Below are 20,889 nucleotides of genomic sequence, written 5' to 3' on the forward strand. Positions count from 1 at the left end.
AAAATAATAAAGAGGAAAACAAAGGTGCAGTTAAAAAATTGATTGATTACACTGTTACCTTCTGCAAATCCTGTTTTTTCCTTTCTTTAGCTCTACGAGACGTTTTGTCCTCCCTTCCTCCCTCTGTCCTGTCCTTTCCTCACTCCTCCCCTCTGTCCCTTTCTTCCTGTTACCTTATTTCATTCCTTCCATCCATCTACCCAGTAATCCAGCTAGCCAGCCTGTATTACCTTATTTTTGGTTGTAGCTTTATTACACTTTGAACAGTGTCACACAATTCATATATGTTTTGCTTTATACATTTTCATAGCTCATTTATAAAACCTTTTATAAAATCATTCAAATTTTTAAATGTCTTACTCATTTTTCAAACTCACCCAACAAATACTTAAAGAATAAAGATGCAGCCTAAGAACCCATGTCTAAACTCTTTTTCATGGTTGATGATTGACTGGATGTGTGTGGTGTGTGTGTGTATGAGGGAGAGAGAGAGAAAGAGGAGGAGGAGAGAAAGAAAGAGGGGCAGAGAGAGCAGGTGAGGGGAGGCAAAGGAGTTTTGAGGTCAAATACAGTGCTCAACTTTCTACCTTATACAACTCAATGGGATGGGGTGGCCCTCACTGAATTAAGGTATGACCAAGGAGGTGTGTAGATGTGTGAAGATGAAGGGTTTGGTTTTGAATTTACAGAGTTTGAGTTCTTGTGGGATGTCCAAGTAGACGTACCCAGGGGCAGCTGGATACACAGATATGGAGTTCCTTAATATGGTCTATATTCCAAGATTTTTTGACAAACATATAAAATGTATCAATAGGCCTTAACTGCCAAGACTGGGAATATTTTTCCAAGAGGAGACTGTGTGCACAAGTAAGGCTATTCCACATTCTAAATGACAAAATGGGGCCCAGGTTTGGGGCTAGAAATTTCCCCCCTGCTTCTAACAGCACCCTCGGTAATGGTTCAAAGCCTGCGTGACTTTGGGAATCTGTGGCAGCCATGGTGGAACGCTGGTTGGCTTTGTCATGATGAAGAGTTAGTGGAACTAACGGTAGGCCCACCTCAAGGTGATTCATCAGCAGAAGCTTTGACAGTGAGGAGCCAAGTCTGGCAGGGAAATTGACCTTGTTGTTGTTTAGTCGCTAAATCATGTCTGACCATTTGCGATCCCATGAACCTTAGCCTGGCGGGGTCCTCTGTCCATGGGATTTCCCAGGCAAGAATGCTGGAGTGGGGTGCCATTTCCTTCTCCAGGGTATCTTCCTGACCCAGGGATCGAACTTGAGTCTCCTGCCTTGGCAGGTAGATTCTCTACCACTGAGCCACCAGGGAAGCTGACAATAAACTTACTGACTATTCTGGGTTAGCTGGTTTCTGAGACGTGGGCAGTGGTTTTGAAGCATTCCTCGAACACCTGAGAACCATGACAATAATGGTGAAACCTTGGGGGAAAGTCACACTGCACAGGGAGAGAACTGGTCAAGAGCAAAACTTTGGTTAAAATCTGAGCTTCAGGGAGCCTGGAGGCTACTAAGAGATAGAAAAAGAGAAACAGATCAGAAGAATCAGGAGACCAGGCTACGGAGGTGACATAAAAGGGGGCACTTCCAGGATGATGACCCATGGACTTGACATCCCAGTGATGCTGAAGAGCATGAGAAATGAAGATGCAAGTGAAAACAGTCCCTGCATCCACCCTGGCCTATGGGAGTGGGATCATTCATGCCATTTTCCTGAATTTGTGAAGTTGTTTTCCCTAAAACTCGTAGCGTACATTGCAAAATCATGCTCTAGGCCCCATTCCAGCTATGCACAAGCTGAGTGCCGTCAGCACTCCGAAGGAGTGTCTGTCTTTGAACCACTCCGCAGTGTTTGTTGAGCACCTCCATTTGCCTCCCTTTGGTTTCTGGTCCTGCCTTCACTCAGAGCCCAGCGGTTATCACTCTGCTTTCTTCCCAGAACTTTCGTCATCAGATTAGGCGGCCTTCCATTTTCTGAGTGAGTGTTTCTTAATCATTTCCCTCTCATTAAAACCAACCCATCCTGTGCCGTGAGGCTTTTAAACCAACATTGATTCAGCATCTGAGGTGAATGGGTTTGGAGGCAAAGGTCCAGGGTCTGTCCCGAGGGAGGGGTTTATGTGAGTGGGCTGACACAGACATGTTCACAAGTAAGTGTCACACAAAAGCAGAGTAAATGTGCCCTCAGCAGAAAAAGAGAAGAAAGGGAGTTTGATTACAAGTGCAAACAATTTACTCCGCTAAAAGCCAGTATGTTAAATTTATTTGAGCTGATAAACTTATCTGATGGTGGAAAAGGTCGAGGTGAGAACGACATTTACGTTTAACTGGAGCCTTTTTAACTTTAATCTAAGGTACCAAGTAAACAGATAATTAGGGCATTATGCTGAGGGGAAATTTTAGTTTAGGGCAACTTGCCCCAAATTTCTTTAATCAAAGTATGTGGCCAAAGAGATTGTTTTGTTTTTTGGCTTATTTGTGAGTCCATACTACTCTTAATTTTGTCTTTTTTTTTTTTTTTTTTTTGCCTCTGTCGCTTGTGGCTATGAGCTCAGAGTAGATGTTTAACAAAAGTATGTGCTATAATCACCTGAATTTGCCAAAATTTCTTATCAGTTGTCCTTCTGATCAACTGTTATTCTGTTCTCTGTTCTTTGGTTTTTGTAAGGTTCCCCTCCGCTTGACTAACCTTTAGATAGGTTTCTTGTTTCTCTAGGTCTTTGATCTCTCTTTTCTTAGAGCATTTACTTTAGAAAACTTTCCTTTGTAAATTCTTTGTCCCTTGAAAGATGTAAACCTCCCAGGCTTTTGCCAGTTTTGCCCAGAAATATCTTTTTCGATGGAGAAGGAAATGGCAACCCACTCCAATATTCTTGGCTGGAAAATTCCATGGACAGTGGGCCTTGGCAGGCTGCAGTCCATGGGATCTCAAGGAGTTGGACATGACTGAGGACTGCGTGACAGGAGACACACACAGACACACAGACACACACACACACACACCCCTTTCTTAAGGAAGCCACACCATGGAAATGAAACCTTGAAGAAGATCTCCTGGTCTGTGTGGGAGGGTAGACGCCTAACTTTCTCACTGTGACAATGTCTACTGCGTGTCAATGACCACAATGACCCTCTGATATCTTCCAGTCTGTCTGCTTTGATTCACCCCCGAGTTTAGAAACCCTCTTGTCTTTGGTTCTGGTAGAGCTGAGTTCCACTTCTCTCCCCTCTGGCAAGAGTCTTAAAAAAGTCTTCCCTGCCTTCTTAACTCCTTTTTTTTACGTTTGTGACATCTGTAATTTCCAAAACCAAGAATCTCTTGGGCACTTTCCTTCCATGTCTGAAAAATCACTACTTCCGTGTATGAAAAATCACTACTTCTTCCATGTCTGAAAAATCACTGCTTCTAAGTCATGCTTAGCTGACCACATTTAACCAGTTCCTCCATTTTTTAAGCTCTCTGTCTAGACATCACAGATTCTGGAAGAAGTTACTTTCCAGGTTTCAATGTCAATCTTCTCTGATCATAGTTTCCTTGTCTTTCTTTGGTGTCCTGCTGATAGAGGTGGGGTAACCCATACAGTTTCCAATATTTAACACATTCTCAATGAGGTTACCTTTTTCTTTTGTCTGACAATCTATCAAAATCAATGTCTCAAAAAAAAAAAATCAATGGCTCTCTTGGAAATCAGTCAATTGTTTTATCTGGCAGAATCCCACTTACTGTAGGTGTGTCCTATTTAGTGTTAACCTGAAAATGATGCTCACTAATGGATTGTTCAAGTCAGATGTGTTTACCTGCTTTTGAAGAGAGGAAGAAAGGAAGAAAGATACATATCTGTGTGGCTTGCTTAACTATTTTGATCACTAATCAGGAGAACTCAAAATGATTTAATATACTGCATGACCTTCTGACAAGTTTCTATGAAAGGTTAAATTACAATTTGGGAAATAAACGCACAATTTTCCTAAGTCTCTCTTGCTTGAAAAATTTATAGCTTTTCTGTCCCTATGGATATAAAACTTATGTCAATCTTTCTTTGAGTTGGACAACTTTAATTCGAAAGACGTCTGTGACATATGTGTCTGTCGGAACCAGGCACCACAACAGGTGCAGGAGGAGCTGGCATAATATACTGAAATTCAGATAAATGTTTTCAAAATCATGACATAAGAACACTTTCATAATTCTTACAGTCTGTTGGCTGATACAGTCTTTAATGTAACAATGATAAATTTAAAGGTTTCTCCTAAGACTTTATTGCTTTTCTTTGTTAAATATTAATATTTTTTCTTTTTCTGATAAAACACTGGCCCATGGTCTACATAGGGCTTCCCTAGTGGCTTGGACAGTAAAGAATCTGCCTGCAATGCAGGACAGCCAGGCTTGATCCCAGGGTTGGGAAGATCCCCTGGAGAAGGGAATGGCAACCCACTCCAGTATACTCACCTGCAGAATTCCATGGACAGAAGGAGCTTAGCGGGCTACAGCCCATGGGGTTGCAAAGAGTCAGACATGACTGAGCAACCAACTCTACTACTACTATGATCTATATGGCTCTTGCCTCTTCAGTCTAAGAAGCTATGATACAAGAAGACACCTGTACTGGTCTGGATTTTGCTTAGATGGGCAGGTAGCAACTAGGTTCCTTCCTCTGTTAGATTCGTATCAACAGAGGTCACAGTTCCAGGTGACTGGTCAGGCCAGAAGTGAAGCTACACAGCCCAGGAAATTGGAAGGTCACGACTGAAACTGTCACAGGCACTTCAGACATGTTTCTAAAAGTGGAAAAAGCAAGGAGTGCGATTGAGATTCCCCACATCAATTTTAATTTTCTTTCCTCTTTGTTAGTTCATACGCTGTCTTGGTAACTCCAGATTATTGGGAAATGATAAAGAAAAAATGTGAATCTTATTATCTGGGGCTTTCCTTTATCTGTCCCGACCCTCATTCTTGCCAATCAGTTCCAGTCTCCAGTAGAAACCTAATTTTGTCTCTTGCCTTCTTGGAGTAAAAGGCTTACGACTCAGTTCTGCCCTTCCTCATTCCTTATGCAGAGAATGAGAGATAAAAAGGCAATAAGAGAACTATACTTTTTTTCTTTATAACATTTAATTTGAGATGTGAGTTCCTCCCTCCTCATGTCAAGTTCTCCTTCCTTATGAATAAGAAAAGTGGTATAGAAGGAGATACCACCACCTAATTACTTACACAGCAATCTTGTATTTACATAAACCGACAACCTTGAATGAGTTCTCCACTGGAGTCAGCGGTTCGGTTTTCCTTGTATAGCAGGTCACCTCCAAACTCTTTTAAACTTTTGTTTTCCCTTTCACTTTTAAGAAACTAGTTTGTAGGACAGCTTCTCCCCTTGGCATGAAGTTCAAATGATAGCTTTAGTTTTGTCTGGTAATCATGCCTGACTTCTCTTTCCCACATGAGCATATGATATCATTTTGCAAGTAAGTCATTCACTGATTCATTTCAATAATTTTATCTAGTGCCTGCAATGTGCCAGCCTCTGTGACAGTGTGGGGAAATGAACATAGACTTTGAAGCGTAGTTGATTGTATTAATGCCAACACTAAATAGTGTTTATTAAGCATTTGTGTGTATATATATATTTAGGTTCACAAATCTTTTTTTTTCATGTAAGATATACAGGCCTAATAACAAATTATGATGATTCATTAACCAATTTAACTCTTACCTAAGAGGAGGCAAAAAATTCCCAAATTTACATTTTCTGTAAAGAATTTAGGATTTTAAGGAAAAGTACAAATGCCATAAGGATTAAGTATTTATTTCCAGGTCTTTCCCTGAGTATTCAACAGACACCATAGGGTGTTCCTTCAAAGTTTCATACTTACTCATCTCTGCAAAGAGCTGTCTTCTTTCTGCCATGGTATTTCCTCTTTTCCCACTATCTTCAATCATTCTATGAAACAAAATAATTACAATGTGTATTAGCCTCATGCTAACGAGGCAAGCAGCCATTTCTATATAAACACACACGCTGTAGTCATGCTACAAACATAGACACAAACTATTGAAAACTGCATTTAAAAAGAATAGCTTTCCTTGGACTTACTTAAATGGTTGTACATATTGTCCATATACAACGTTACAGTTGTTGAAGGAAGTATAAAATTTTAATTTTCTAATACACAAATAACTACAACAGAAGATCACCTTGTGCTGTAACTGAATCTAACCCTCTGCCATCCTTCTGTTAGATAATTCATTTCACATACAGTTTCTCTATCAATTCTCAGAACGCCTGCAAAGAATCTAGAGCAGATGCTACAGATCCCAATCAAGAAAAGACGAGAGAGAGTCTCGTAGACTTAGGAAAGTAAATGGCACAGACATTTTGACTCCAAGACCAGTCTACTTTCCACTATATTCGTTTGCAACCTGATCCAGCTGTACCCAAAACCTCAATTTAGAAGCAGGTCATTTTCCAAACGTTCATTTCTAATGGAAGTGTTTGGAACCTGCAACAGTTTTTCAGTACACAATAATTTCATTGTGTACTGGTTAGGTTCACCTGTCTCTACTTAACCATACCATTATCTATAATGGAATTATTTTAAAAATACTATGAAAACACTGACAGTTAAAATGAAGGATGAAAACAAAAGGATTAAAAGATTAAAATTTGACTTAAGAAAAAGAAAATTATGGAAAAGTTAATGGAAATGATGTTTAGCCCCATAGAGAGTTTTGGGCTAAATACTAAGCATTTTATGTTGATGGAGTTGATTTTTTGCTATAGCTAATTAAACTTTTAAAAACTAAAGTTCCCTCTCTCATACACACAAATATACATACACTGATATACGCATATATGTTTGCATTCAGGCATGGTAAAAGAAGACACAGTTGATCTTTCTGCATGTCTTTCAGTGGACCCTGTTCTTTCTCAAATATGAATTTTTCTCAAGCTATCAGTATTATATCTGTCTGGACTTCCCTTACTCTATACATGGATAAGTTTCAGTCATCATACAGGTCTCAGTTTAGGTGTATTTTCCTCTGAAATTCTCCCAAACTCTCTCTGATGGGCTGGGTTTAGGGCCTTTCCTCTGAGCCCCCATAGTCAGCTATGCCTCTCTCTCAACTCTGGGTATACAACAGTGATGAAGTCACAGTTCCTGCCCTCAAGGGGCTTACACTCCAGTAGGGAGATACGGAAGCATAAAAGCACAGTGAAGTAATTATAGCCATGGTAGTGGAAAAAAAAAATAGTGAATGCAAGAGAGGTTGATTACCTGGGGGTTAAATGTAAGGAACTACAATCCTCCCTTGGTAGTGAAGGGGGACTGGTTCCAGCCCCTCCCCTGCTTCCCCAATACCAAAATCCTCAAATGGTCAAATCCCTTACATAAAATAGTGTTGCACATTTGGCCCTCTGGATCTGCCTTTGATGGGAGTTGGCTAAATCCTCAGTGTGGAGCCCACAGATATGGAGGGTCCACTGTGAATGCGGCAGGCGGCTCAAAAGATGAGGGGTTGTGGGTGAAGTGACTCACTGGAGAGTAAAAGAACATTGGTGGTGAAACAAAATGGAATGTCAGACGAACTGGTCAAACAGCCTCTCCAGTTGCTTCTATGAGTTAAGGATTATCTGTCTATTGCCAGGCAGGAAAAGGAGTGCCTGGAATAGCCTTGGCTTACAGAGTTAAAGGAACTGTCCTGGTGGTTCAGATGGTAAAGAATCTGCCTGCAATGGAGGAGACCCTGGGTCAGGAAGATCCCCTGGAGAAGGGAATGGCAACCCATTTCCAGGATTCTTGCCTGGAGAATCCTATGGACAGAGGAGCCTGGTGGGCTACAGTCCACACGGTCACAAAGAGTCAGACACAACTAAGCAACTAACACTTTCACAGAGTTATGAGTGCATATCCGTTCACAATGGGTGATAATATAACCAAGGTCAGAATAATAATTGGAAAGGCACAGAATTATTAATGAAGTTTCTTCAACTGGGTAATGACGCAGTGGTGTTTGTTTAGTTACTAAGTTGTGTCCAACTCTTTTGTGACTCCATGGACTGTACCCACCAGGCTACTCTGTCCGTGGAACTTCCCAGGCAAGAACTGGAGTGGGTTGCCATTTCCTTCTCTAGGGGATCTTCTCGGCCCAGGGATCGAACCTGTGTCTCCTGCATTGGCAGGTGGATTCTTTACCACTGAGCTACCTGGGAAGTCCAACGATGCAGTGCTGAACACAGTCAAATATTTTCTTTTTTATGAGATTTTGAATGTGCAGGTACAGTTGAAATATAGAGGCCTGGAGAAAAACATGCCCTTCCTGATTCATGTAACCCATCTCCTTTTCTCCAGAGGAGGCAGGTAGATAATAATCTGACATTCACAAAATAGTCTGGGGATAGCTTTCATTTTTTATTTCAAGAGCTCAGAAGTAGAGTTGAAGTAGTAGATAGGGGATAAAACAGGATATGTTCCTGTATCTGTCTATATGTTGGATTGAGATGAAAAGAATCATTAAAAATAAATCACAAAGGATGGCAGGCTAGCAAACTCTGATTGAAAATGTCAGGGAGGTAAAGACTGGCTGGTGACTGGCAGCAATACTGCCCGTACTACTCACTTGGTACTATCTGTGACATCTCTTTTTCTAGTTAACTTTTTGTGTGTCTCTGGAAGGTTTTTAGGGGCAATGACTGAAATTTTAAATTGTTCACAGTGTCCAGCCAAATCCAATCAACAAAAACTATGTCCAGTTGGTATTTATTGAACAAATGAATAAAATAGAAAAAAAAAGAGAAAAGAGAGAGAAAGGAAGAATAAGTTTTCTTTTCTCAAAATGGACTTTCAATTATATTTTCAAAAACTGACTCGTAGAAGAGTGAAATTCCAATTGTATTAGTTTCAGAGATTAATTATTTGAAAAGAGTGAATCCACTTTATATTTTAAAAATAATCTCAGACCATGCATTTAAAAAAAATTTATACTTATATATTTATTCCAGTGGGATGAAACTCCTAGATCTAGAATTACTGTTTCAAAAGGAACACACGTTTATAAAGTGGACAGGTCATGCCACATTGCCACTCCAAACCAGAGGAGACACATCAACATGGGTTATGATGACCAGCCTCCTGTTTTCCACACTGATACAGGTATGGCATATTAACCAGGAAAGATTTTATGAGTTAATTAACCAAAAAGTGGGTGAATAGACCAAAAGGTGACATCAGTGTAGTTTGCGTATATTTCACCTTCTGCTTCATAAGACAAGATTTTGATTTAAAATGCATGGTCTGTGGAGAAGGAAATGGCAACCCACTCCAGTATCCTTGCCTGGAGAATCCCCCGGACAGAAGACCCTGGCTGCTGCAGTCCATGGGGTTCCAAAGAATCAGATATGACTTAGCAACTAAACAGCAACGTGTAATAAGATTAGTTTTTCATCATTGGGGAAATGTTTTAACAATCAGTTATCCACTCTCCAAAAATAAGGATAACTGGACCTTACAAAGAAATATGAGACGTTTGTATTTAGCAGCTCTAATTATGAAATATAGTCGAGGCAAACATAGAAAGGAGAAAGACTTTACTGAGTAGGACATGGAGCCCTGGAAGACATGAAGACAGTAAGCCAGCCCATATAAAGATCAACTTTGGCATGGCAGAAGGTGCCAAAAAGATGTAATAGACAACTGGCAGAAAGTAACAATGTGTATGAATAAATACGTTCTTTAAGAACAGTGCTATGATGCAAAGCATGTGGGGAAATAGGTGGTGCATACCAACAGATGTGTTGTGTTCGAAGAACTCGAATAAAGAAAGCTTGTTAGGTTCTTAACTCCATTGATCAGAAAATTACAAATTTATTACAGATCTTGACTCTCAGATGGATTAAAATCTTACCTGGTTACCTCTCATTCTACCCCCAGAGTTTCTTGGGAAGCAGTGTTGCTAGATAAAATGGAGAATATTCATTTATTCCTCATTGATCAGAGTGAAAACAGTAAAAATGGGGCACACCAGTTTCCAGCTTACTCTGATTCCATGGAAGGACACATGGACAAAATGAGTTCTTGAATCAGGCTGCTTAGAGGAAGCACAAGCTGGAATCAAGATTGCTGGGAAAAATATCAATAACTTCAGATATGCAGATGACACCACCCTTATGGAGAAGAACTAAAGACCCTCTTGATGAAAGTGAAAGAGGAGAGTGAAAAAGCTGGCTTAAAGCTCAACATTCAGAAAACTAAGATCATGGCATCTGGTCCCATCACTTCATGGCAAATAGATGGGGAAACAGTGGAAACAGTGTCAGACTTTATTTTTCTGGGCTCCAAAATCACTGTGGATGGTGATTGCTGCCATGAAATTAAAAGACGCTTGCTCCTTGGAAGGAAAGTTATGACCAACCTAGATAGCATATTAAAAAGCAGAGACATTATTTTGCCAACAAAGGTCCGTCTAGTCAAGGCTATGGTTTTTCTAGTGGTCATGTATGGATGTGAGAGGTGGACTATAAACAAAGCTGAGCGCAGAAGAATTGATGCTTTTGAACTGTGGTGTTGGAGAAGACTCTTGAGAGTCCCTTCGACTGCAAAGGAGATCAACCAGTCCATTCTAAAGGAGATCAGTCCTGGGTGTTCACTGGAGGGACTCATGTTGAAGCTGAAATTCCAATACTTTGGCCACCTGATGCAGAGAGCTGACTCATTTGAAAAGACCCTGATGCTAGGAAAGATTGAGGGCCGGAGGAGAAGGGGACGACAGAGGATGAGATGGCTGGATGGCATCACCAACTCAATGGACATGGGTTTGGGTGGACTCTGGCAGTTGGTGATGGACAGGGAGGCCTGGCGTGCTGCGGTTCATGGGGTCGCAAAGAGTCAGACTCAACTAAGCGACTGAACTGAACTGAACTGAGTTTCCAATTTAACTCTGATCAGTGGAACTTGTAATACACAATGCCTGGCTATATTCTCAACAAATTAGAAAGAAAGAAGAGCAAAACTTTGAGCAGAGAAAGGAGGAAGCGCTTTACAGAGAACAATTTCACTTCTTAAACTGTCAAGAAGCTTGGCTTTTTGTGAATCTAAGTATAACAACAACTGCCTGAAGTCATATGGAGGAGATGAAGGGGAAAATAACCTGTCTCTGATAATACTAATATCACAAGGTGCATGGCTCACCAACAGGCCTGATTTGATCGGTTTTTGTTGCTCATTCATGTAGACGAGATGTTTACCTTGGAATTTACCAGAAGATTGCAGCAATGTCAAAAGAACATAAAGAACTAACAATGATAAATAAGGGATAAACCCCATCAGATGTTTCGTTTACTAGCACTCAGTCCCACAGATTATACAGGTTGTGCATTGTTTTCACTTTTGAGACTCCATCTACTCATTTATTTAAGCAATATTTATAATTTAGCTGCAATTGATCAGACGCACTGCTAGCTTCGTGAGATCCGAAAATGAGTAACACATGATCCTTGCCATTAAGAAGCTCAGAGTATAGAAGGGGAAACAAAGTCTCTAACAAGTAATTATAAATTGGTGTAATACATACAATAATGAAGTATGTTCTGCTGGATATAGTGGTTTATATCTAGGAAGATTCTAAAGAGTGATCAAAGAAAGGGTGACTCTGGGGCAGAGCTTTAAGAGATAAATAGGAATTTTTCAGATAGAAAAGAGTGAAGGGAGGGCAATTATAATTAGAAAGAATCACTAAAAAAAGAAGTGTGGAGCTTGTAAAAGGGTATATGTTGCATTTGGGAAGTGGGAATAGTTCAGTATTGCTGAGTACAGGTGAGAGGGAAACAGGCGTCCCATCTAGAAAGCCTTGTCAAGCCTAGATAGTACATGGCTTTCTTCCGAAAAGCCGGGTGCCATCCATGGTTTAAGCAGGGAATTGATCTAAATAGATTTTGGCAAGATTGCTTCAGATTGTATGTTGAGTGAAGGAAAGACTGGGTAGCAGGAGGATAAGGGGTAGAAACCCAAGAGCAAGGGCAGAGTCTAGTTAGCTGGATACTTCTGTGATTCAGGAGTTGAGAATAAGATGTCTTAGGCTGAAGAAGTGACTTGAGAGATATTTAGGACACATTCAGTAGGACTTGGTGACTGGCAGGTCACATGGAGAACAGCAGAGGAGAGGACCTCGACTTTCACTTTCCCAGGGAACTTCACGTATATTAGAAAACATTCTGCTGATCTCCTGGCTATAATGGATTTGTAGGAGGTGAGGTCATCAAGTCGCCCTTCTTCCAGCACAGTCATTAAAAAGGCTAAAAACTGGATAAGAAAGGTTCCACTTCTTAGCTCCTATATAGGAGGCGAATGAAATAAGAGAGTAGAACAGTGTGGGAACCAGAAAGAAATAAAGAATAAATCCAAATGTAAGGCGCAGAGTGTTGGAAGAAAAGTGCATTTCATTCTGGCTTAGTGAGAAGTTCACACTGAAATATCACATCCTTCATGACAGCTCTTTAATCCAACATCATCTGTAATAAACAGACATTTCTATTACGGATGATGTATAAGACATTTTAAATGTAGAAGCTTAAACTAATGGTGTCTTCCATTTGTATAACTTTCTGATGATTATAAAATGCTTTTCCCTATAACCTGGTGAAGAACTTGAAGAGATATTATTAATATTACTCTCAAATTCTAGCTGAAGAATTTGAGACTCAGGCCCTCCCAAATATAAAGTATTTTCTGACAGGGCAGGAAATGGAATCCTTTTTTTTTTTTTTTTTGCTTTTTTCAGCTAGTATGGATTCTAATAGCCAGCACTACTCCTGCCACCACTGTTCGACACAAATGAAGCTTTTCTGAAATTGGTACACTGAAAAGAAGTTGGTGATCAACAGCCCAAAAGGAGACTAGGGAGAAAGGACTCACAAAACTCTCAAATGCCACTGAGAAATCCCTTTGGGTGCTACTTCTTACTGGAATCCTCCCATTTTAAATCACTGTTGTCTTGGAAATGATCATCCAGATGAAAACAATTCAGAGCGTCCAGATTTATGTAAACCCAGACACATACAAACCCAGCAACTCATACCCTGATTCACACTCTCACATTTTAAATCCACTAAAGCTGACAGTGTTTTTAGAAATGTCTGGCTCTGCTTGGCTTCTGCTCCCCTTTAGCAAACACTAGACTTGAGGATTTAGTGTTTAGTGTGATGAGCCCCTTCCCAGGCTTTACACTTCCCTCCCTTTGCTCCAGGTGGATGACAGGAACATGCGGGGTCCAGCCGTCCCCAACTGCGGTGATGCCCAAAGTTAATAACTTCAATGCAGGCCCTTCCAAGCTCCTTTCCTCCTTCAACTGATTTACTGCGTGCATGTGCATGCTCAGTCACTTCAGTCGTGTCTACCTCTTTGTGACCCCATGGACTGTAGCCTGCCAGGCTCCTCTGTCCATAGAGTTATCCCAGGCAAGAATACTGGAGCTGGCTGCAAGTTCCTCCTCCAGGGGAATCTTCCCAATCCAGGGATTGAACCTGAGGCTCCTGCATTGGCAGGTGGATTCTTTATTGGTGGCATATAAATGCCTGTTTCCATTTCTTTTAATGAAAAGGGGCCTCTGATAGCATTTTCTCAGATTTACATTCTAGTCCCGATCTCTGGCAATATGATAGAAAAGTATTCAGAGCTCTTTCCTGAGGCAAAGTATAATTGCATTTGCTTTTACCTCCTAGTCCTTTATCTAGATGAGCTCCTGAAAGTAGGAAAATGCTGTCACTGAAATAAATGGCTATAATGGGTTTCTGGCTTAGCCTTTTACTTTGAACATCATCTTGGAACTTGAGTTTTGTTTTGGGGAATGAGGGACATGAGATTACTATTTTAGGGCTAGGACCCTCTGGATTCATTATCAGGGATTTGGTCTGTCCTCCAAAGTACCCACCATGGTGGTTCTCAGCAGTGGCTGAACATCACACTGGCCTGGAGAGTTCATAAAAAATACAAATGCTACCTGGTTCTACTGAATCTGGGGTTGAAGTGGAACTCTTGCACTTTAACAATGCACCACACACATCCCTGATATGTAGTCACATTGGAACTAGAAATAAGATGCTAGTTGAGTTTGACTCTTGAACAATAACAACAGGTTGGAATTCTTTTTTAAAAAGTTTATTTTTGGCTGTGCTGAGTGTTTGCCTCTGCACATGATCTCTTCTCTAGTTGCAGCAAATGGGGGCTGCTCTCTAGTTGTGAGTGCATGGGCTTCTCATTGCGGTGGCTTCTCTTGTTGCCAAGCACGGGCTCTAGGAAAGCTGGCTCAGTGATTGCGGTGAACCAGGCTTAGTTGCCCAGAGGCACGAGGGATCCTAGTTCCTGGACTAGGGGTGGAACCCGTGTACCCTTCATTGGCAGGCAAATTCTTAACCACTGGACCACCAGGGAAGTCCCTAGGTTGGAATTCTTATGTTGCCTTATAATATGTTTCTCTAGCTTGTAAGATCCACTTTAAGATGTACTTTGAGTCAAGGGAGAAGATAATTAATTCTTTAGAGAATGTAAATATACATACACTGATGGTGATGGTGAAAGTCGCTCAGTCGGGTTGACTCTTTGTGACCCCATGGACTGCAGCCCAGCAGGCTCCTCTGTCCATGAAATTCTCCAGGCCAGAATATTGGAGTGGGTAGCCGTTCCCTTCTCCAGGGCATCTTCCCAATCCAGGGGTGGACCCAGGTCTCCTGCATTGCAGGCAGATTCTTTACCTCTGAGCCACCAGGGAGGCCCTGATATACTGATATGGGTACATAATAAGGCAAATTTTAAGAAACAAAAAAATGTTATTAAAAAGTGAGAAAACAATTTTTATCTGGAAAGGACTACAATCAATGGTACTTTCAAGTCAGGAAGGAATGCTGTTCTGGGGTCAGAGTGTACAAGATGTTTGAGGTCATTGGGTTTTGTTTGTCTGCATTTGGCCTTCTGCTCAAGAGCATGGGGTATGATTCTCGCCTCCTCCTATTATTCGGGATTTAAAGACTGCAGAGCAGGGCTGGGAGCAGTTTGGCATGGGGAAAAGGAGCCACTTGGAAGGAAGACGATAAAAATTCGGACTCTGTCATGTGAGGTTAAAAGGACTAGAAAGTCTCTGAAGGACTCGGAAGCCCTGCCTAAGATCTTCATCAAAGGGACCTTGAGAGTCTCTGGGGGAGACGGCCACAAGTACAGGGGGGCACCTGTACTGCTGCTTTCAGCACTGCCCTGGGACCTAAGATGTGTTTAGAGAACCATGTTTTAGCTCATACGATGGGCCTTTGGGACGAGGGTTGTGTGTGTGTGCGTCTGTATTTCTCACAAGCAATACTGTTACTTGTATGGGAAGTCCCCAGGAACCTTCAAGTTGCGAACTTTCAAAGATGCGAACGTACATTCGCATGTCCAACCACGTAAGTTAGCTCACGTGTCCGGCGTACATTGTCACGCGTGTGCATCCTCTCCAAGTGGAGCAGGAAATGGCAAGGAGGTTTTTCTTTATCTGAGGAGTCACTGTTAACTTTTGAGGCATGGGACCTGAACGTAGAACAGCACACGCAGGAGGCAGTGGCCTTTCAGAATGCAACGCAGTGCTACCGTGTCATCTATGATGAGAACAGAAGAGCTATGGCCCAGACATCCCTGGATCGTTTTTATCAAGAGGGTTAGATAGAACTGAGTCCAGCAAAGAACCAGAACCTGTGCCGTCAACATCAGGTGTGAGTGAAGCTGCAGCTCGCCCTCCGGCTCTGTTGCTGACGATCCTTCAGCTCTACCATCTCTTACCTCCTATAGTCAGTAACTCTTCCAGCCTGTTCACTCGCTGCCGGCCCCTGTACGCCGGCTGTGGTACTATCCTACTGTACTTTTCAAGTACCCTACTGTAAGATGAAAGGTGTTTTCTTTATTTTTTGTGCTTGTTTTTAATGTATTATTTGTGTGAAAAGTATTATAAACCTATTACATTACAGTAGTACATAGCCGATTGTAGGTTAACTTTGTTGGATTTATGAACAAATTGAACTTATGAATGCGTTCTCAGAACGGGACTCATTTGTATGCAGGGAGCTTACTGGATAGGCCCACTTGGTAATGGGGGAACTATGGCTGACTTGAACACTGGAACCAGACAGAGTCTTCCCTGCCATTCTGCTGGGACTGTGAAGTCCTTAACTTCTGAGGGGCCGGTGTTAGGAAATGGTCTGCCTTCTGATTATTTGGAACCTTCTCGATTCAGTGTAGGATGTCCCTGCTCATAAATGTAGGTCTACTTCCTTTCCTGACATATCTATTAAATGAAAACAAATAGATGAAGAATGAAAATTCCCCTCTCCCCATAATTATAAGACAATTTTTCACAAATCTTGCAATAAGACAACTCCAAATTTTTGAGTTTGGCCCCACTTATTTCTGAGCCCCACTTATCTCATTATAGTGTAATTATAGTATATATGTATAATATATATGTATACTATATATGTATATATGTATAGTATATACATAGTATTATATATATAATAGTATACATATTGTATGTTGTTGTTTCATCATTAAGTCGTGTTTGACTCTTTTGCAACCCCATGGACTATAGCCTGCCAGACTCCTCTGTCCATGGAATTTCCCAGGCAAGAATACTGGAGTGGGGTTGCCATTTCCTTCTCCAGGGGATCTTCCTGACCCAGGAATCAAACCCGCGTCCTGTTTGGCAGGCAGATCTTTATCACTGAGTTATCTGGGAAGTCCTATATATATTGTATATATTAAATATATTATTTTACTTGCATATGTAAAAATGTGTATATGTATACACACTTATGCAAGTAAAATAATTTGAAAAAATTTAAAAACATAATTCAAAACTTTTTTGAAGTGACTGCATTCAACTTAGCTTCTTAATTAAGAGGTATTGGCTGATAAATCAATGCAATACTATCCAATCTATAATTTCTTTTAAAGTTTAGCCCCTTTCAATGATTGGATAAAAAGTATGGCTCCTCACCCCACCAAAATGCTTATGTCTCTGGATACACAAATGAAGAAATTACAGTTCCTTGCATGGGCTGGTTTTGGGGAAGAAAGCCAGGAATTGTTAGGAATCAAAGGTAGCTTTATTTTGTAGGGAGCATCAATCATTAGTGAAAGGGAGCAGTTAATGGATACATCTGCAGAGCAGCTGCCCAGAGGAGGGAGCAAGAGGCTTCTGGTGGTCTCTGAATGCCAGGAAAACAGGAAAGATGTTGAGGTGGAGCCGGCATGATGCGGAAAAGACAGTGATGGGCTCCTCATGTGGTAGAAACAAGGCTGCCCAGATATGCAAAGTCAATATTCGAGTGTCAGGCAGAAACTTGCATCTGGAAAGGCAAAGCTCTTTAGGACTTTACGGGCATGACTCCTGGTGCTTGAAAGGATTTTGTTTTGGAAAAGCCTGAAAAGAGTATGAAGGGTTACCCTGGTGGCTCAGTGGTAAAGAATCTGCTTGCCAAGTAGGAGATGCTGGTTCCATCCCTGGGTCAGGAAGATCCTCTGGAGAAGGAAATGGCAACCTACACCAGTATTCTTGCCTGGGAAATCCCGTGGACAGAGGAGCCTGGCGGACTACAGTCCAGGGGATCTCGAGTCAGATGCAACTTAGCAACTAAACAGCAGCAAAAAGAGTAGGAGAAAGAAACAGGTTCTCTCTTGTCCATGGCTAATGTGCTGAGAAAGCAAAACAAAACAGGCTACTACTGACCATGGGCTAATTGCTATCTGGATTTGTAGGGGTTAGATTTCCCTGAGGAGAATCAGTAAAAGGAGAATGAGAATAAAAATGAAGGGCAGAGCGCGGAGCATTCAGATATAAGCCAGGGAGGAATGCATGCTTAAAATTTTCCATTTCTTAGTTTTTAGAGTTGGGGAATGCTGGGTTTGGAGAGGTGGAAAAGGGAGAGGGAGGGGGTTCATTGTTTTCTGCAAGAGGACAAGAAAATCAGACTTTTTCTGGGAGAAGATATAGCAATAATAATAAAAACTACAATACTATTTAAAACAACTGTTTCACAAAAAAGAGAACAAGGTAGCAAACACTATGAAGGGATTTTCTCATTATGTTCTTATAAGAACACCATAACAATGGTGTATTACTATTTCCATTTTACTTATGTGGAAACCGAGCTTCAGAGAGATTAAGTAATTAATTGCCCAGGTGATCAATTTAGGGCTTAAAACCAGGCATGTCTAACTACAGAGTCCATGAGGCTGCTTAAGAAAAACCAAAAAGGAATCGTATGAAATAAGCCTCGAGGGAACGATTCTTTTTTTCCTGCAGGCAGTGGTGTTGGGATGTTGCCCATAGATACACACACTGACATGGACTAAAGCAGAAGTGAAGAAATACATGAGTGGATGCCAAGGGGAGCTGGGCAGGATCAAGTTAATGGGCTGTAACAATGCCACAATTTTGCTGAGAAAAGAGACCTGTACACCATAAATGCCTATATCCTCTTCATCCCTCATCATTTTCTTCCACCTCGCCTCTTTCCATTTGATTCCCTCTTTCTCTGATCCAGACTGCCCTTCTTGCCCTTTCGTCTCCTTTCCTTAACTCTGCTCCTTTATTCACTTCCTTCATTTCCAAGTGCATTAGGGAATATGACTCAAACCAACAAAGCAGACAGTTCTTAGCTCAAGAAACAAAGGCAGGAAGAGTGGGAAAAGAAAAAGTTACACAAAAAGTTCTAAGGATCTCACGTATAGCATGGTGACTGTAGCTAATAACACTGTGTTTTAAACATGAAATTTCTTTAGAGAGTATATGTTAAGTGTGATGGGTGTGTTAATTGACTTGATTGTGGGAATCATTTACAGTGTGTATGTCTATTGAATCATCATGTTGTACACTTTACATATAAAATTATAATTTTGTTCATCAAATATATCTCAATAAATTTGGGGAAGAAAGAAAGAAAAGCATTAGTTGTTAGGCCTTAAAAAAGCAAATTTCCTTGGAGGATCAGAAAATTCACCATAATGGAATTAACTGAGTAGCTTTCTTCTTAATACCTGGTTGTGTACTAAGATAACAGCAGGGAGGGGATGGCAATTGGATTGACTGGGAAAAGGAAAGAACCATGGCTTGTGGATGCTTTCTGGAGAGGTCAGGTTTGGATGATATGCCTCAGAGGTCACATGAGAAAACCTCCTTTTGAGATCAGGAAGATGTGAGGGCCTATGGTGGAATAGGGCTAAGAGGTAGGCGGGAGGTTGTCAATCTGACCATCGCTGTATACATATGGATTCAGAACCAATAACAAAACATAAGAAGAACACAGGGTTCCAAGTATAGTTCATGAAGGGTATGCACAGACCACAGGAAATGTTTACTAAACTTTTTTTAATTTTTTTTTTTTTTTTTTTGGCTGCACCGTTTAGCATTTGAGATCTTAGTTCGCCAGCAGAGACTGAAGTCGTGCCCCCTGCATTGGAGCACAGAGTCTTGACCAGGGAAGTCCCTATTTACTGAATTTTTTAAAAAAACCCTTTTCTCCCTACTCATTCTTCTAGATGTCTCTGAAAACTTACTTGGACCAGAACAAGTATTTTTAAAAGGCAAATCTCAAGTATTCTAGATGGCAGGAAGAATTATTTTGTTTTCATTTAAAATAAGAACTTTAAGGGAACCCACATTCAAACAACTTTTCACTCTAGTTTAATGGGTCAGTAAAAAGTGAGGGAGAGGCTAACTCTGGGTTCATCATTGGTCAATAAATTAATGTGCTATTTTCTCCTTTCCCCACTCAAATTCTCTCAGTGGAGACTATCTCAGGCTGATATATAATACAGAACAACTCAGAAGGCAGCAATGACATCGTAGGAACTTTGATGATTGTTATTCAATAAAAGCACAGCCAGGTATATGGGGTTAATGAAGGCACAGGCCAGCATTAAATAGGCCACATGGAGAAGAAACAGGCAGAGTGTAGGAACAGCCAAAAGTTACGGCTGCAAGATCCCCAGGAGCAAACAATGGCATTTTGAATACCAGGGTTCTTTCCCTGGGATAAGACTTGACTGGTATGACAGGATACAGAATTGAAAGTGAAGAAACAGAGGCAGCCCTTATTTTTTTGCCTCTGGATCTGTTTCTCTGAATTATAAGGCTCTCCATTATGTCCTTTCCATTGAAGAGAATTTTGTTTGAAAGTAAGGAACGTCTGGAAGAAATCTCTGTTTCTTGAGAGAGCCATGGCTCCAAGTTGGTGGTGGCCAAGAATCCGAGTGGGGAAGAATAGCTGGTGTAAAGGCGCCTTCTTTTTTTGTCTGGAATCAGGCAGGCCCTCTGAATCATCTGGTTGAAGCAGAGGCATGAATGCCTGGGTTATGGAGCAGGAAGGGACTCTGAGATTTATTCATTAATAATAGTAACAAAATTAGTCAGCCTTTATTAAGTGCTTACTAAGTGTGGGGAGGCTCTGAACTAAGCATTTTACATGAACTATCTGACTTATTTTTCATCCCTAACTCTAAGATAGGTCATATTATACTACCCTGTTTTATAGATGGGAAAAGCAAGGTGGATGAGGAAGATAGAATAACAGTCCCTCAAGGATGCCCAAGTCCTAATCTCCAGGATTTGTGAATACGTTACCTTACGTGCTTTCAAATTGTGGTGTTGGAGAAGACTCTTGAGAGTTCCTTGGACAGCAAGGAGATCAAACCAGTCAATCCTAAAGGAAATCAGTCCTGAATAGTCATTGGAAGGACTGATGCTGAAGCTGAAACTCCAATACTTTGGCCACCTTATGCGAAGAGCTAATTCATTGGAAAAGACTCTGTTGCTGGCAAAGATATAAGGCAAAAGGAGAAGGGGGTGACAGAGGATAAG

The 20,889-nt window shown here is 41.0% G+C and overlaps 1 protein-coding gene across 28 annotated transcripts in view; it reads right to left on the bottom strand.

The window, feature by feature from the left end:
* DTNA (dystrobrevin alpha) overlaps positions 1–20,889 on the bottom strand; it is a 415,842-nt gene that overhangs the window by 140,446 nt on the left and 254,507 nt on the right. For all 28 annotated transcript variants that reach the window (XM_043889354.1, XM_043889355.1, XM_043889359.1 and 25 more), the window contains one exon: positions 5,889–5,956. In XM_043889354.1, coding sequence (XP_043745289.1) covers positions 5,889–5,955 — 67 coding nt within the window. In that variant the 5' untranslated portion in view covers position 5,956. The remainder of the gene's footprint in view (positions 1–5,888; positions 5,957–20,889) is intronic.

This window comes from Cervus elaphus, chromosome 27 (assembly GCF_910594005.1).
Source record: "Cervus elaphus chromosome 27, mCerEla1.1, whole genome shotgun sequence".
Classification (NCBI taxonomy): Eukaryota; Metazoa; Chordata; class Mammalia; order Artiodactyla; family Cervidae; genus Cervus; species Cervus elaphus.